We start from the raw sequence: 18198 nt of genomic DNA, 5'->3' as shown, positions 1-18198 counted from the left end.
TCAAGGATTCTGCTTCGTCCAGTTTTTCAGAAAGCAAGTTCCAAAATACTCTCAGCCCCTCTGGGAGAAAACGTTTGACCTCACGTGTTATAAAAGGTTAAATAGTTGTGTTCCTGTAACTCACCGATTCCACAGCAAAGCTCGGTGCTATTTTCTCGTTGATCTCCAGTAATTTGTCTGCAAAAAGCTGTCTGTCTTCAGTAGCCATGATCGAGCTGACTGGAGTTCCCAGTACTTGGACCCCATACTTCTCCAGCACTCCTTGTTTGTAAAGCTCCACACCTGCCACAGGCAATTTTCAATGGGTTATCCTTGCTGTCCAAGAACTAATTATGATCTGTTCATAAGACGACCATGGCTGGGGAGCAAGGTGCTGGGCTCAAAGAGAGTGAGGCCACAAGGAGGCTTAGCTTCAGAGAGCGAGACACCAGGACCTGGGAGCAAGGGGCTGGAGAGAGTTCTGACTTGGAGAGAGGGGAAAGAGACACAGGAGCAAGGACGAGATTACCTGAATGCACAGAGTGCTTGTAATTAGATATTGAGTTGCTAGCACAGAAATAAGTGACCTTCTAGCTATTACACAGATCTGATCGCAGGGTGACCATAAACATAATAGTCACAGCATTCAATGTATAGGAAGAATAGGGAAAAAGAAAAGATGCTGGATAGCTTTGTTTGTAACGATTGGTGGTGACAATGTGAGAAAGGTGTAATAGACAATGACGTGGAATCAGTTTGGGTTAAAAGTAATGGTTAGCAATGAAAAGAAGTCACGTGCTGGAGTCATTTATAGGTCCCAAAAGAACTGCTTCAGTGTGGGACAGAGTGTAAATTGGGATATAATGGAGATCTGTGCAAAAAGGACACAAGAATTATCAAAGGTGATTACTGACTGGGTAAATCAGATGGACACGGGCAACATTGAAAACAGTAGATAGAAGAGCAGAATTAGGCCATTTAGCCCATCAAGCCTGCTCCACTACTCAATGGTTGATTTGTTTCTCAACCCCATTCTCCTGCCTTCTCCCCTTGGTCTTAGATACTTAATTGGTAAAGGGATCAATCTCAATCTTAAATACACTCAATGGCTTGGCCTCCACAGCCTTCTGCAGCAATGAGTTCCACACATTAAGAAATTCCTCTTCACCTCAGTTTTAAAGGGTGGTCCCATCTCTCTCAGGCTGTGGCCTCAGCTCCAAGTCTCTCCCCAGTAGTGGAAAACATTTTCTCCACATTCATTCTATCCAGGCCTCTCAGTATTCTGAAAGTTTCAATCTGATCCTCATGCATCCTTCTAAACTCCATCAAGCATGGTGGCTCAGTGGTTAGCACTGCCGCCTCAGCGCCAGGGATCCGGTTCGATTCCTGCCTCGAGTGACTGTCTGTGTGGAGTTTACACATTCTCCTCCTGTCTGCGTGGGTTTCCTCCGGGTGCTCCGGTTTCTTCCCACAGTCCAAAGATGTGCAGGTTAGGTGAATTGACCACACTAAATTGTCTCAGTGTTAGGTACATCATTCAGGAGAATGGGTCTGGATGGGTTACTCTTCAAAAGTTCAGTGTGGACTTGTTAGGCCGAAGGGCCTGTTTCCATACTGTAGGGAATCTAATCTTAAAAACAAAAAAGGACAGACCCAGAATCCTCAAATTAATCTTTCTATGACAAGCCCTTCATCCCTAGGATCATTCTTGTAAACCTCCTCTGGACTCCCACCAATGCCAGCTCACCATTCCTTAGACACAGACCACAAAATTGCTCAAAATATTCCAAATACAGTCTGGCCAGAGCCTCAGAAAGCCTCAGCAGTACATCTCTGTTCTTATATTCGAGGCTCTTTTAAAATGAATTGTATTTGCCTTCCCAACTGCCAAGTTCCTTTGTGCTTCAGATTTACGATCTTTTCCCCATTTAGAATTAGCTGAAAATGTGTTGCTGGAAAAGCACAGCAGGTCAGGCAGCATCCAAGGAGCAGGAGAATCGACGTTTCGTGCATGCGCCCTTCTTCAGGAATGAGGAAAGTGTGTCCAGCAGGCTAAGATAAAAGATAGGGAGGGGGGACTTGGGGGAGGGGCGTTGGAAATGCGATAGGTGGAAGGAGGAAAAGGTGAGGGTGATAGGCCGGAGTGGGGTGAGGGTGGAGAGGTCAGGAAGAAGATTGCTGGTTAGGAAGTTCGAGGGATTTGACTGAGACAAGGTGGGGGGAGAGGAAATGAGGAAACTGGAGAAATCTGAGTTCATCCCTTGTGATTGGAGGGTTCCTAGGCGGAAGATGAGGCGCTCTTCCTCCAACCGTCGTGTTGCTATGGTCTGGCGATGGAGGAGTCCAAGGACCTGCATGTCCTTGGTGGAGTGGGTGGGGGAGTTGAAGTGTTGAGCCACGGGGTGGTTGGTTTGGTTGGTCTGGGTGTCCCAGAGGCACTTTTCCAGCAACACATTTTCAGCTCTGACATCCAGCATCTGCAGTCCTCACTTTCTCCCATTTAGAATTAGGCTACACCTCTATTCTGCCTACTAACATGCATAATCTTAAAATTAGCAACAGTGGCTTCAGTTCCTTTGTAGAGATCTTTACTGTATAAAGTGAATATTTGCGTTCTTAACATGGAACCCCATGGAACTTCATTCGTCACTAGCTGCCATCCTGGAATAGACCCCCTTTATCCCTATTCTCTGCTTTCTGCCAGTCAGCTAGTCTTCTATCAACGCCTGTACATTGCTCCAAATATCATAGGCTCTTAATTTATTTAACAGCCACATGTGCAGCACTTTGTCAAATGCCTTCTAGAAATCCAAATAGATCAGGCCCAATGGTTCTCTTGTGTCTTACTTGCCCATTACCTCCTCAAAGAAACCCAACAGATTTTTCACGCATGACCGTCCCTCGCCATGCCGACTCAGTCCTATTTTACAATGCACTTCAAAGCACTTTGCAATCTCATCCTTAATTATGGACTCCAAAATCTTACTAACAACAGAGGTCAGGCTAACCAGCCTATAGTTTCCTGTCTTGTGTGTCCCTCCCTTCTTAAATAGGGCTGTTACATTCGCCATTTCTGGGACCCTCTCTGACTCCAGTGATTCCTGAAAGAACTGCCAATGCCTTTATAATCTTCTCAGCTATTTTGTTTAGAACCATGGGTGTAGCCCATCAGGCCCAGGTGATTTATCCATCTTCAGACTTTTCAGCTTCCACAGCACCTTCTCCTTAGTAGTAGCCATTAGATTCCTTGAATGTGATGATATCTGAAGTACTCATCCAAATAATTTTTAAAAGGTTGTAGAGTTTCCAGCCTCTACTGTATTCTCTATCAGCATGCTTCAGACTCCCACCAGCTGTTGAATGAAAACATTCCTTTTTCCCCCAAATCTCCTCAATCTCCTGCTTCTTACCCTAACAGACCATTTGTAAGGACCATTCAGGAGGGCCTCTTGACACAGTATGTAAGCAGTCGAGAGTGTGGTGCTGGAAAAGCACAGCGGGTCAGGCAGCATCCAAGGAGCAGGAAAATCAATGTTTCGGGCATAAGCCCTTCATCAGGGATTTTCACCCGAAACGTCGATTTTCCTGCTCCTCAGATGCTGCGTGACCTGCTGTGCTTTTCCAGTGCCACACTCTCAACTCTGATCTCAAACATCTGTAGTTCTCACTTTCGCCACACAATGTAAAGAGTCCAACCAGGGAAGGAGTTACACTTGGACCTGGTTTTGAAAAATGAATCCGGCCAGGTGAGTGAAATTTTAGTGAGGGGGGAGCATAGATAGGGATAACAGCAGTCCTTGGGTGAAGCTGTTAAATTGGGGGAAGGCAAACTACAATATTAGGCAGGAACTGGAGAATTTTGATTGGAGGTGGCTGTTTGAGGGGAAATCCACATCGGGCATATAGGACTATTTCAAATGATAAGAGCTCAGGGATCGCACATTCCTGCGAAGATGAAAGACAGGTACAGCAAGTTACGTGAACCTTGTAACTGAAGCTTCACCTGCCTACTCTTTGCGACAAACAATAACATCTACAGCAGGCAAGGGGTCCAGCCTCGCATAACTGGCTGAACCTTTTGCACAGGTGACTGAAGCTAGAGAGAGAGAACAATGACAGAAACATTAAGGACACAAAGGAAATCATTCAGCTCCTCATCTCTTCTACAAACAGACTCAAGCCTCATCCTGCTTTTCAGCCCCTGCTCAGTCATTCTGTTGGAGTGCTTTTCAAACTAAACAGTATTCAGATTTCCAAGCCTCTCATCCTTTTAAGTAGCAAGCTCCAGGTCCTTCTGAATGAAAACAATGCCCCTGACTTCCCTATCAATCGCTGTCACTCTGATTCTCTATCATCTTTTTGCTTATGGAGGTAGAGTAGTTCAAAAAGATGACCAGACCCATCTCCATTTGACACACCCAAATCTCTCTTCAGCCTCCAGTTTCCAAGTCAATTCTGCAGAATAGCACAAGTTCACTTGGTTTCTCTCTCCACAGATGCTGCCTGACTTGCTGAATCATTCCGGCATTTTCTGTTTTTAGTCCAGCCGATACAATTTTTCCTCATTGTTAGAAATCGGAGGTTAAATACTCGACAAAGTCGAGGCAAACACATTTCCACTCAGAGATTGATTTCTTAGTCACACACCGCCAACCCCAGCCCCACTGATGACTTGAATCTCCTTTTTTATAGTTAGGCACCCAGTCAAACGTTTAAGTGATCATCCCTGAATTAACATATAACCATCACATATTCCAAGTGGTCTCAGGTACCTGTGTCTCGACCCTGCTCAACGATATCACAACTTCTCAATTCTGCGTGTGAAGCAGTGATTCCACTGACAGAGTTTTAGAGATTGAATTTTAGACACATTTGCCATCGCACTCGTTGTGGAATTGGCTTCTGCAGTACAAAATTACCGGAAAATGTAAGTGCCACCATATTTGCACTGAAGGCTGTTGGGATTGAGGTCAATAGCCAATCTGTATTAAAATGGTGGAGGGGACACAGGCAGTAGTTTCCACACTAAGCACCCCGGGGGAAAGGAAGGACAATTGACCAAGACCATTCCCCTTGTCATTACAATGAGTTCAACTTGGATTCCGGAGAGTGATGGAACACTGGGTAACAGAATGCGGCTCCTACAGATTCAAATACCAGGGCCTCACACTCATACATTTGGAGCAGCCAATTATACCTGATACCAGAGCTGAAAATGAGCCAGGAATCAAACACACCACAGTAGCAGAGTAGATAAAACAATTCACAGAACAGGAGCAATATAACGGAGGAATTAAAGCTAATTAACTCACCGCAGTTCAGAGCAGTCTGACCCCCCATCGACAGCAGTATCCCATCAGGCTGTTCCGTTTTAATAATGTCAGTCACAAACTCTGGGGTGACGGGTAAGAAGTAAACTGTGTCCGCTTGCTTGGTGCCCACCTCGTTGGTCTGCACTGAGGCGATGTTTGGGTTCATCAAGACAGTTTTTATATTTTCTTCCTAAAGGTAACAGCAGTGCAGATGATAAGAATTCACGCTCCACTACTCCACTAAACAAACTCCACTCTCCACAGATACACTATATGTTCCACAATCCACAGGGTCAGCCTCCCTTTCTTAGCATGACCATATACTTCAGCTGTTGCTTAAGCACAGAACTGCTTTACCCAGAGAGTAGTGAATCTATGGAATTCTCTACCCAAGGAAGCAGCAGAGACGGCTTCACTAAATATATCCAAGTCGCAGCTGAATGGGTTTCTACTTGGTAGGGGAGTGAAGGGTTATGTAGACTACGCAGCTATTAGGTGCAGAGACAATAGATGGATCAGCCATGATCTTAATGAATGTAGGACCAGGCGTGACGGGCCAAATGGCCTACCCCTGCTTCGATTACTACAAAACTATGAATACCATGTGGACAACAACACAGAGCGATGATGACAATGTAGAGGTAGCTTTAAATTGTAACGAAACTTGTGCTGAACCTGTCCTGGGTGTTTTTGATGGGGACAGTATCTGAAGGGGGACCTGGTTAACAGGGATCCTGTTTGATGGGTTCCACAATTTTTGTTTTCCTCACTTGTGGGAGGCTGGCCAGCATTTATTACCTGTCTTTTGTTGCCTTTGAGAAGGTAGTGGCGAGCTGCCTCCTTAACTGCTGCAGTTCACGGGCTGTAGTTAACTCACAATGCCCTTAAGGAAGGGAATTCCAGGATCCTGACCCGGTGACACTGAAGGAATGGTGATATATTTCCAAGTCAGGATGGTGAGCAGCTGCCCAGGTGATGAACAGAAACATCCATTACTGCCCTGCATTAGGGCCTCCCTTGTGAAGAAGTGACCACTTCTCAGTGCACTGTCTGGCGTGAGCTGACTGGGCCAATGCTGAGCACAGGGGACAGGGCATCAGACAGAGACTCTGCCCAGTACCCAGACACTTCAATAATTTGCCACAATATAGCACCTCTGACATATGAACACTTCACAAGCCATGCAAAAATAAGTCATGTAAGATTCTGAGACTGCGTGTTGAAGCTTGGTCAAACTGGTTTTCAGGAACACTATAATGTAAGGACAGAGAGGCAGAGAGGTTTCAGGAAGGAGTCCCACTCTCCAAGATGTATAGAAGAGGGAGTGCACATGGAATGATATTGGTCAATGCCAGGCCCAGGTAGTCAACGGCCAGTGATTAGGCTGGAGCTGTGAATGAGAACCCTGAAGAACACCTGACAAAGTAGACTAAGAAATTTCCTGAGAATTGTATTTAACGAGAGGCAATTTCCCTGCATCTGGAACCCCTGGAAGAGTCCATTAAAGTTTGGGAATTTAGAGGGGCCGACTCATTTAACCGTAAACAGTTACCCAAGAAAGGTTAGAGGATTAAAAAAAAAGCCTGTTCTAACTCCTGGATAACTATTAAACTGAAGCACCAACTCACCAATCTACTGTGTCCCTGCAATCCCAACACGGAACATGCTGTCACCGTCCCAACCCGACATTGCCCCGACTTCAACCCCTGACCCCCAAACTTGACACTGTCCTGACCTCTGACCTCATCATGACCTTGAACCCAACACTGCCCTAGTCTCCAACATTGCCCCAACCCTTGACCACTGATACTGCCCTGATACGACTCAGACTAATTGATCTAACATTGTCTTTGTCCAATCATAGCTCCCTGGATCAGACACCTCTCTCTATGCCAGCAACCTGGCTATCCGCACCGCGCCGCCACCCCCCCCCCACCATTCTACCTGAAACTCCATCCCACCACCCACCTGCCACCCGATCCCTTCACCCATCTGATGCCCGACCCCCTCTAAAGAAACATCCTACACCATTACCGAAGCAGCTCTCTGCCACCATTCCTCTGCCCCCCCCCCCCCCCAATCACCCCGACACTCTATTCCCCCATATCTACCTTGCTCCTTCCCAACCTTAACTCCACTCTCCTTATTCACCTTTCCTCAGTCACTGTCAATGCATCTTTGGGACCTTTAACCAACATGAATCCTGGAATCCAGCAGCAAGTGCTATAAAGGTAAAGTATGGGTCCTGGGTGCCTAGTGAACTCCTTCCTGATTTCCTCCAGTTCAGGACAATCTGGACTTGGAAATCTGGTTGGAAAAAATCACCAACTCGAAAAGGAGTGATTTTAAAGAGGGTAACACTGTTGGAATCTGCCTGAAGAGCAATCGGGCTCTTTGGGCCTTAGTGAGGACCCAATGAAGGATATCCTCATGGCTGGGGAGGTGTCACTGGAAACAGTCTCCTGGACCAGATATCGGAGGAGTGGGAAGACAGGCAGACAGTACCGCGTTCAAGACAGCAAGTACAAACCTCCAAAACTCACCTTTAAAGCTTTAACCGCCTGCGATCCAGAGTAATCAAATTCGCCAGCCTGGCCAATCGAGAGGCCTCCCGAACCCAAGACCAAAACCTTCGACACCTGAAACCAGCAGAACGACAGTGACAAAGTAGCCCATCAGCCCCTCCACACTGCTTCATTATGTAGTTAACTACAAGACTTAACCACGAAAATCACACAATTATCAGGCAGACTCCACTGGAAAATTCTCAAAGGATGTTTGAGCGCAGTGGCTTTTGGGAGGAAGAGAATGCCAGGATCCTTGTTCATGGAGATGGGATTCCTGACACCAGCCTGAGCAGCTGAGCTTGAATGGTGAGGATTCACCCTGTTGTTCAGAATGCCCAGAGTAAGTTTGTTTTCTCTCTCTCTGTACCATCAAACCTTTAAACAACATTAAACACCTCAAACAGATGACTTCCATACAAAAGAGGTGCAGCAATGATCTATACAATTTGTCCCCATAATTTATGGGATTTTAACGATGGGATCATTGTAATGAACTTTGCTCACCCTAATCCTCCCAGACCAGGGTCTCTCTGTCGTGGGCAGACTGGGGTCTCTCTGCAGGATGCACACTGTGGTCTCTGCTGAGCTGCAGACAATGACCCCACAATGTGTTGCAACCAACACTGTGTACAGTTGTGAGACCCCTCCCACTCTGACTAAAAAGACATGCATTCAATTAGCTTTCAACATCCTCTGTGGTACTGAGCTGCAAAAATGAGATTGAGCAGAAGGCGATAAAATGTTTGCAGTGCTGTAAGACTGGTTAAGGCTCAGCAAGTCATAACATCACTCGTAGGAAGCACAGAGTGGCAAATGTGCAGAATATAATCTGTGTGGGGATTACAGTGTCCACCATCAAGAATGGCAGCAGCACCTCTGTCTGAGTTGGTCAAGTCCTAAAAGACAAAGCTCCGAGATGGATTGGGGGCAGGTGATGAGAGAAAAACATGCATGACATCATCCTCACAAATCTGTCGACTGTCAATCTGTGACAGTATCAGTAGGAGTGACCACTGCACAGTCCTTGTGGAATCCCACCTTCACACTGAGAACCTATCACTGTACTAAGTGACAGACTTCGAACAGATCGAAGGAATACGTGATAAATGGACGTCCCTGGGAAGCACCAGCGGAAGGATCAGAGGGACGTAGGTGTGCATGTACACCAATCCCTTAAGCTATCAGGCCAGGTGGATAAAGGTGGTTAAGATGACATGTGGGATTCTTGCCTTCATGAGCTAAGACAGAGTTGAAGTGCAGGAAAGTTCTGCTGGAGCTGTATAAAATGTTGGTTAGGCCACAGCCATTGTGCGCTGTTCTGGAATCTACATTATAGGAGGGATGTGTAAGCACTGAAGGTGGTGCAGAGGAGATTTACAAGGATGTTGCACGGCCTGGAGACTTTCAGATATGAAGGGAGATTGGACAGACTGGAATTGTTTTGCTTAAAGCAGAGGACAGAGGGTTTGATTGAGATATATAAAATTATGAAGCGCATTGACAGGGTAGACAGGAAAAGACTTTTCCCCTTGATACAGGAATCAATGACCAGGATCATAGATTTAAGGAAAGCAGCAGAAGATTTACAGGAAATATGAGGAATAGTCTTTTCAAAACTCAGAGGGTGGTAGGAATCTGGAACTCACTGCCTGTCAGGGTGTTAGAGGCAGAAAGCCTCATAACGCTTAAGAAGTATTTAGATGGCTGCTATTGACCAGAGTAGACTCAATGGGCCGAAGGGCCTTTTTCTGTGCTGTAGATCTCTATGCCTGTATAACGCTGAATATAAAAAGTCAAACCTTAAGCCTCTTTGGTGGTGGAGGGACTGCAGGCATAACCGAGGCAATGCTGGTTCCTTTCCCTTTCTTTATCAGTGAAATAAAAGCATCAAACAGGAACTGGAAAAAAAAAAGAGATGGTGATTATTAACAGAGTTTCCTTCTTCAACTCTGTGCAGAGTGCTTCCTTAGATACACTGGAGTAAGGATTCAAACAGGCTGCAACTAAAGAGAGAGTTTTCTGGTGCGCCCCTCAAAAGAAGGCCATTCAGCCCATCCTGCCTCCCCTGGAATCGGTGAACCCAAGAGTCGCATTTCCCTGTTCTTACTCCATAATACTACAGATGTCCCCCTTTCAGAAGTCCCAAAATCAACCAAACAGGCCTCAACAATTCTCCCCATTACAGAACACAATCATTATCATCAAGCAGCACTGACCTTATCAATTTGTAACATCTCATTTATCCATCAACTTATTTTTAATCAAATGCCAACTTATTTTGTCTTGAATAATGAATAAAATATGTTAGATTCCGTATAGGAAGGGCTGGAGGCAGAGTGACATCAAACAGATACTGTGAGCTCAACATTAGCTTGCCTTCTCTCCATGGTAGCTGTCTGACCTGCTGTGATTTCCAGCATCTTTTGTTTTCAGTTCAGATTCCAGCATCTGCAGTAATTTACTCTTAGATGCTGTGAGCCTTTCAGCTTCCCACCGGCTTAGAAGCATAGAAACTAGGAGCAGGAAGAGGCCATTCAGCCCTGCTCAAATTATTCAATGCAATCATGCCTAACCCTCTCTCTCGATGTCATATTTTCACCTTCTCCCCTTGATGCCTTTAAAATCTAAGACTTATCGGTCTCCTTCTTGAATATATTAAGCTTTCTGTGGTAGAGAATTCCACACACTCATTACTCTTTGAGTGAAGACATTGTTGCTCATCTCAATTCTAAATGGTTTACCCTTTATTCTGGAATTGTTTCCCCAGTTCTAGACTCCCAAACCAAGAAGGGCAAAATAAAGTATGAGAGTAAAATTACAGGGAACCTAGAAATTGACCATAAAAACCTCTGTAAATATGTGAAGAGAAAAAGATTAGTAAAAGGTGAATATCATAGAGTTGGAAGCCATAAAAGCAATAATGGGGGATTGGAGAAATTACCGAAGAATTGAACTTCCTGCATTTCGTCTGTCCAGCCCTGTTAGAATTTTACACGTTCCAACCAGATCCCATCTCATCCTTCTAAACTCTAGTGAATACAGGCCCAGTAGAACCAATATCTCCTTATATTACAGTCCTGCCATCACCAATATCAACCTAGAGGATCCTGCTGCACTTCTTCTACAGCAAGTATATCCTCCTCTAAGTTGAAAGCTACATGCAGTTTTCAACAAATTCTAAATCCATGACAATATTTTACCCCCTTATCCCATGTGCTTTAACTTTACCACTAAATTCTTTCGTGAGTCCTTATTATTATCTTCTGAAAATCCAAAATACACATCTATTCTCCTTTATCTATTCTACTCATTACATCCTTCAAAGATTTGATAAGCACGATTCAGTTTTCATAATGCCATGCTGGCTTTGTGCAATCCAGATAACGCTTTCCAAATGGTCTGATATCATGTCTTTGAAAACAGATTCTAGCATTTTGCCTCGCTACTGACATTAGGTTAACTGGACTATACTTCTGTATTTGCATTTGACATTTACACCCTCGAATTGAATAGAAACTGATCTTATGTCTTATAAATTTTAGAAGATAAGCCCCAAAGCATCCAATTTTTCTGGGCCTCTTCCTCGGACATACTCTGAGATGCAGTTTATCAAGTCCTGGTGATATGACAGCCTTTAACCCAAGTAAGTTCCCAAGCACTATTTTCTTAGTAATACTGACCTCCTTCCTCTCACTAGACTCTTGGCTCCCTAACATTTCTGGGAGGTGATTGGTACCCACTTTCTGAAAAAGGAACCAAAGTTCAATTCTTTGGTAATTTCTCCAATAAACTTATGCTGTTCTCTTTTGCTGACTTTTAAAATGCTCCAGATCATCAGGCTTGCTGCTTTATCTGGCAATTTTGTATCTCTACACTTTGGATCTAATATTATTCATAATTTCTTTTATCAGCCATGGTTGAGCCAACGTTCCTCTTTTCTTTTGCATCAGACCGGAACGAATACTTGTTGTCCAGGTTCATGAAATATGAACCATTGCCTATCTACCATCAGTGCCTGCAGTAAGTCCCCAGTCCATCCTTACCAATTTGTGTCTCATACCTTGTAATTACCTCTATTTAGATTCTGCACCCTGGTTTTGGATTCAAAAACTTCACTCTCTACCTCAATGAAGAATTTTATCACATTATGCTCGCTCTTCACCAAGGGACCTGCACAACAAGATTACTCATTAATCCACTCTCATTGCACAGTACAGAATAGCCTGTTCGCTGGCTGGTTCCTCAATGTATTGGTTGAAAAAATTATGACAAATTTCAGGAAATGTTCTTGTAAAATACCACTGCTAATGCGGATTGTCAAATCAATATGTAAAATAAAGTCACCCATGATTACAGTCATACCCTTATTGCATACATCTCTGATTTCTTGTTTAAGGTCTTGCCACACTACTGTTTGTTAGGTGTTTCAATAACTCCCAAAATTTTCGACCCCTCGAGATTTCTTATCTATACCCATCTAGATTTCAAATCAAGACTTTGAGTCAATCTCCTTCATCATCTTATTGGACAGATTCTCTCCTTTATTAACCATGCTGCATTACTTCCTAACCCATGTTTTCTCTTCTTCTATAAATGAATACCCTTGGATGTTCAATATATATCCTGAATCACCCTGCAATCATGATTCTGTATTGGCACCTATATCATAACCATTTATACATATTTGAGCTTCTAATTCATCTACTTTAGTGCAAATGCTCTGTGCTTTATGTGCACTCAGGCACAAAGCCTTTACATCAAACCTTATTTATGTTCTAGTTTATTTTGCAGTATGCTCCCATATGTTCTTTTTGCTAGTTTTGTTTTCCTGCTTTCCACATTTGCTTCCTACATTTCAGTTCTTTTGTTTGCATCCTTGTTCCCTTCCCCAGGTTCTAATTCCACTGGGTCACAGGTATGTTCCCATCAGCAAGTGATGGGTAGGGCAAATTCTCCACCCAACCATGGAGTGTCAGTGAGAGACTGAGACACGGAGCATTAGAGAGAGACAAACATGGAACATCAGACAAACAAACATGGAGTGTCAGAGAGAAAGATAAATTGAGTGTCAGAGAGAGAGACACAAGTTGGTACTGCATCCCAGAGTTAAGCTGTGACAGACTGCATCTCCCCTTAGGCAGCTCCATTTTTCCTCAGTGTCAGAAGGATGTCACACTCAGTGTATATCTGTTGACATCGACAATGAAGTGAGAGTGGAAGTCCCTAAGTGGTATGGATTCTCGCCTAATTTAAATCTGCTCAGAGAACACAGAGATTTCAGCTCAATATCTGACTCTTGCTCTGTACAGGATCAAACAAATTCAACACCTAATTACATGAGATTACTTACAGCGTGGAAACAGGCCCTTCGGCCCACACTGACCCACCGAAGAGCAACCCACTCAGGCTCATTCCCCTACATTTACCCCTTCACCTAACACTACGGGCAATTTTAGCACGGCCAATTCAGCTAATCTGCACATTTTTGGACTGTGGGAGGAAACTGGAGCACCCGGAGGAAACCCACGCAGACACGGGGAGAATGTGCAAACTCCGCGCAGATAGTTGCCTGAGGCGGGAATTGAACCATGGTCTCTAGCACTGTGAGGCAGTACTGCTATCTACTGTGCCACCTGCGCTCTTGCAGAATATTTTTGACAGAAGCTCTGCAATTTTAGAGTTACCCCTTCTCTGGGTTTTGAGTGGAATGTGGTTGCACTTACTTCAGTATCTGTCGGTCCTCCCTTCGCTTCAGGGTGGAACTGTGCTGTAAAAATCGGTTTGCTCTCATGGACGATTCCCTGAAATGGAAGAATTCATTTTTTTACTTTTTTCATGGAAAAGCTGCACGTTCCCAGTTCATGACGGGCCATGAATATACACATAGAAAATCAGTGCGATGCAGGAGTAGGCCGTTGAGCCTGCACCATCATTTAATATGACACAGCTGACCCATGAAATCTTAATATCCCAACCTTAACCTCTTCCCCATACCCCTTGATCCCTTTAGCCGCAAGGGCCATGTCCAGTTCCGTCTTGAATATATCGATAGAATATATCCCAACAGCTTCCTGTGGGAGAGAATTCCACAGGTTCACAACTCTCCGAGTGAAGAAATTCTTCCTCATCTCAGTCCTGAATGGCCTTATTCTTTAGGCTGTGACCCCTTGTTCTGGACTTCCCCAACATCAGGAACATTCTTCCCGTACCTAGCCTGTCCAGTCCCATCAGGATTTTATAGGTTTCTAGGAGATTACCCCTCATTCTTCTAAATTTCAACGAATACAAGCCGAGTCGACCCAGACTTTCCTCATACGTTCAGTCCTGCCTTCCCAGGAATCAGTTTCGCAAAGCTTTGCTGGATTCCCTCAATATCAAAACTTCTTCAAACTAGCAGAAGAAAACCACACACAATACCCAAGGTGTAGTCTCACCAAGGCCCAGGATAACTGTAGCAAAACTCCAATACTCAAATTTTCTTGCTCGGAAGGCCAGCATGCCATTAGGTTTCCTCACTGTCTGCTCACCTGCCTGCCAACCTTCAGCAATATTCCACCATGACACTCGCACTGCACCTTACCTTTTCCTAAACTGCCACCATTCAGTCAATAATCCACCTTCCTGCTTTTGTGACCAAAGTGGATCATTTCGCATGTCCACATGCCAAAGTCTGTGCCCACTCAGCCAGTCTGTCCAAGTCACCCTGCAGCTGCTTAGCATTCTCCTCACAGCCAATCAGCTTAGCGTCAACTGCAAATTTGGAGAAATTGCATTCAATTCCTTCATCCAATATGCATGGTGAACAGCTGGGGTCCCAGCACTGAATCCTGCGGCACCCCACTCATCACTGCCTGCCACTCGAAAAGGGCCCGGTTATTTCAACTCTTGGCTTCCAGTCTGCCAAACAGTTCTCTACCCACGTCTATACATTACCTCTAACACAATGAGCTTTAATTTTTCTTACTAATCTCTTGTGTGGAATCTTGTCAAAAGCCTTTTGGAAGTCCAAATACATAACATCTACTGATACCTCACTCTGGTCACATCATCAAAAAATTCCAGAAGATTTGTCAAGCACGATTTCCCTTTAGTGAATCCATGCTGACTTAGACCAACTCTGTCACCGTACTCCAAATGTTTGGTTATTACATCCTTAATGATCACTCCAGCACTTTCCCCACCACTGATGTCAGGCTAACTGGCCTGTAATTCCACATTTTCTCTCCCCCACCTCTTTGAGAGAGTGGAGTTCCATTAGCTACCTCCAATCCATTGGAACTCTTCTCGATTCTACAGAACACTGGAAAATGATCACCAATGCATCCACTATTTCCACGGCCATATCCTTCGATAGGAGAGCGAAGGCGGCATTTGGTATGCTTTCGTTTATTGGTCAGAATATTGAGTAGAGGAATTGGGAGGTCATGTTGCGGCTGTACAGGACATTAGTTAGGTCACTGTTGGAATATTGCGTGCAATTCTGGTCTCCTTCCTATCAGGAGAATGTTGTGAAATTTGAAAGCATTCAGAAAAGGTTTACAAGGATGTTTCCAGGGATGGAGGATTGGAGCCATAGGGAAAGGTTGAATAAGCCAGAGCTTTTTTCCCTGGAGCATCGGAGGCTGAGGGATGACCTTATAGAAGTTTATACAATCATGAGGGGCATGGATAGGATAAATAGACAAAGTCCTTTCCCTGGGATTTTGGGGGGGGTGGGAGGGGAAGATGTTGGTGGTGGTGGTGGTGGAGTCCAGAACTAGAGGGCAAAGGTTTAGGGTAGGAGGGGTAAGATATAAAAAGAGATCTAAGGAGCAACCTTTCCACTCAGAGGGTGGTACGTGTATGGAATGAGCTGCCAGAGGTAGTGGTGGAGGCTGGTACAATTGCAACATTTAAAGGCCATTTGGATGGGTATATGAATAGGAAGGGTTTGGAGGGATATGGGCCGGGTGCTGGCAGATGGGACTAGATCGGATTGGGATATCCGGTCGGCATGGACGGGTTGGACTGAAGGGTGTGTTTCCATGCTGTACATCTCTATGATTCTATGTGGGATATTTGCTTTCAGTCCACAGTTAGAGTATAACAGCAAGAAGATAATATTGGAGTTATACAGAGTGATACGGTCACAGGGTTGTACAGCATAGAAGCGGACCCGCGATACAACTCTTCTGAATTGACCAGATGCCTTAGACAATCTAGTTGCAGTTGCCAGCATTTGACCCATATCTCTCAAAACCTTTCCTATCCAAATGCCTTTGAAAATGTTAGTTCCATACACACATCACTCTCTGCATGAAAAAGTTACCTCTCAGGTCCTTTTTCAAACTTTCCCTTCTCAGCTTAAACCTACACCCTCTACCTTTGGACTCCCCTACCATGAGAAAAAGTCCTTGGCTATTCACCTTATCCATGCCCCTCATGATTTTATAAACCTCTATAAAGTCACCCTTCAACATGCAATGGTACAGGGGAAAACATCCCCAACCTTTTCAGCCTCTTCCTCCAGGTCAAATCTTCAAATCCTGGCAACATCATTTCAAGTTTCACAAGATCTTTCCTATATCAGGTAAACCAGAACTGAAAGCAGTATTCCAGAAGTGGCCTTACCAATATCCTGTACAAACGTACCACGACCTCCCAACTCTGATATTCAATGCACTGACTAATAATGGCAAGCACACCAAACGCCTTCTTCACCACCCTGCCTATTTGCAACCCTGATTTCAAGGAACTATGAACCTACACCCCAACATCTCTCTGTTCAGCAATACTTCCCAGTGTATAATTCCTGCACTGCCTTGCCCTACCAAAATGCAGCACTTTGCATTGGTCTAAGTCAAACTCCACTGCCGCTTCCTGGTCCATTTGCCCAATTAATCAAGGTCCCATTGTACTCTGAGGTAACCTTATTCACCAACCACTACACCACCAACTTAGGTGTCATCGTCGAATCATAGAATCCCTCGGCGTTTTGGCCCAAAAGGTCCACAGTGAGCCTCTGAGTAACCCACCCATTCCCTTACCTTACTACTCTATGTTTACCCCTGACTAATGCACCTAACCTATACATCCCTGCACAGTATGGGCAATTTAGCGTGATATTCACCTTACCTGCACATCTTGGATTATAGGAGGAAAATGGAGAACCTGGAAGAAACCCACACAGACACAGGAGAATGTGCAAACTCCACACAGACAGTTGCCTGAGGTTGGAATTGAACCTAGGTCCCTGGCGCTGTGACGCAGCAGTGCTAACCACTGAGCCACCATCTGCAAACTTACTGATCGTACCTCCTATGCTCATATCCAAATAATTTTTTTATTAATGGCAAGAAGCAATGGATCCAGCACACCACAGATCACAGGCCTCCACTCTGACAAGCAACCTGACACCACCACCCTCTGTCTCCTACCTTCAAGCCAAGTTGGTATCTAATGGCTAGCTCTCCCTGCATTCCAATGTAATTTAACCTTGCAAACCAGTCTACCATGTGGAACCTTGTCAAACACTCTACTGAAGCAGACAACATCCAACATTCACAAATCTTCTTTGTCACTTCTTCAAAAATCAAGTTAGTGAGACACGATTTACCACGCACAAATCCATGCTAATTACCCCCACTCAGTCTTTATCTTTCCAAATCTATGTAAATTCTGTTATTGTGCTAAGTTTTCCAAAAGAGTTAAGTTAATCCAATTTCCTCTTACTTCTGTTGTATTTTGACTACAGTGCATGAATAATGAATAATTTGCTTCAGATCTGGTAGTTTGACCAATTGAATTGCAGTGGCACTTGCCTTTAAAGTAAGGAAATGGGTCTTGGTTACGTAATATATTTTGAGAGGGTCTGCTCTAGTCCATAACAATTTGGGGTCTCTTGCTGGGATCAAATTCTCTAACTCCAGGTTGGGTTAAGGATTGTTAGACTCAAAGGCAGCAAGTGGTGATTAGAGATTAGATTCCCTACAGTGTGGAAACAGGCCCTTCGGGCCAACAAGTCCACACCGACCCTCCAAAGAGTAACCCACCCAGACCCATTTCCCTCTGACTAACAGACCTAACACTAAGAACAATTTAGCATGGCCAATTCACCTGACCTGCACATCTTTGGACTGTGAGAGGAAACCGGAGCACCTGGAGGAAACCCACACAGACACAGGGAGAATGTGCAAACTCCACACAGACAGTTGTCCAAGGCGGGAATTGAAGCAACAGTGCTAACCACTGAGCCACCGTGCTGTCCTCCTGTTGGGTTTTATTTTGGGTGTTGAATTTGGTTGGTTAAAATAGGATGTGCCTTGTGCGATAATGGCTCCTTGAGTCACTAAGATTTTCTT

The 18198-nt window shown here is 44.6% G+C and overlaps 1 protein-coding gene across 1 annotated transcript in view; it reads right to left on the bottom strand.

The window, feature by feature from the left end:
• cps1 (carbamoyl-phosphate synthase 1, mitochondrial) overlaps window positions 1–18198 on the bottom strand; it is a 195340-nt gene that overhangs the window by 127704 nt on the left and 49438 nt on the right. The window contains exons 11-15 of the mRNA XM_043693435.2: window positions 13582–13659; window positions 9658–9756; window positions 7835–7930; window positions 5292–5481; window positions 125–282 (exon numbers count right to left, since the gene is read on the bottom strand). Coding sequence (XP_043549370.1) covers window positions 125–282; window positions 5292–5481; window positions 7835–7930; window positions 9658–9756; window positions 13582–13659 — 621 coding nt within the window. The remainder of the gene's footprint in view (window positions 1–124; window positions 283–5291; window positions 5482–7834; window positions 7931–9657; window positions 9757–13581; window positions 13660–18198) is intronic.

This window comes from Chiloscyllium plagiosum, unplaced genomic scaffold, assembly GCF_037043375.1.
Source record: "Chiloscyllium plagiosum isolate Xiang-an unplaced genomic scaffold, Cpla_swu_hap1 HiC_scaffold_7, whole genome shotgun sequence".
NCBI classification, from domain to species: domain Eukaryota; kingdom Metazoa; phylum Chordata; class Chondrichthyes; order Orectolobiformes; family Hemiscylliidae; genus Chiloscyllium; species Chiloscyllium plagiosum.
Note: the sequence above shows the minus strand (reverse complement) of the source record. Positions and strands in the feature narration are given on the sequence as shown.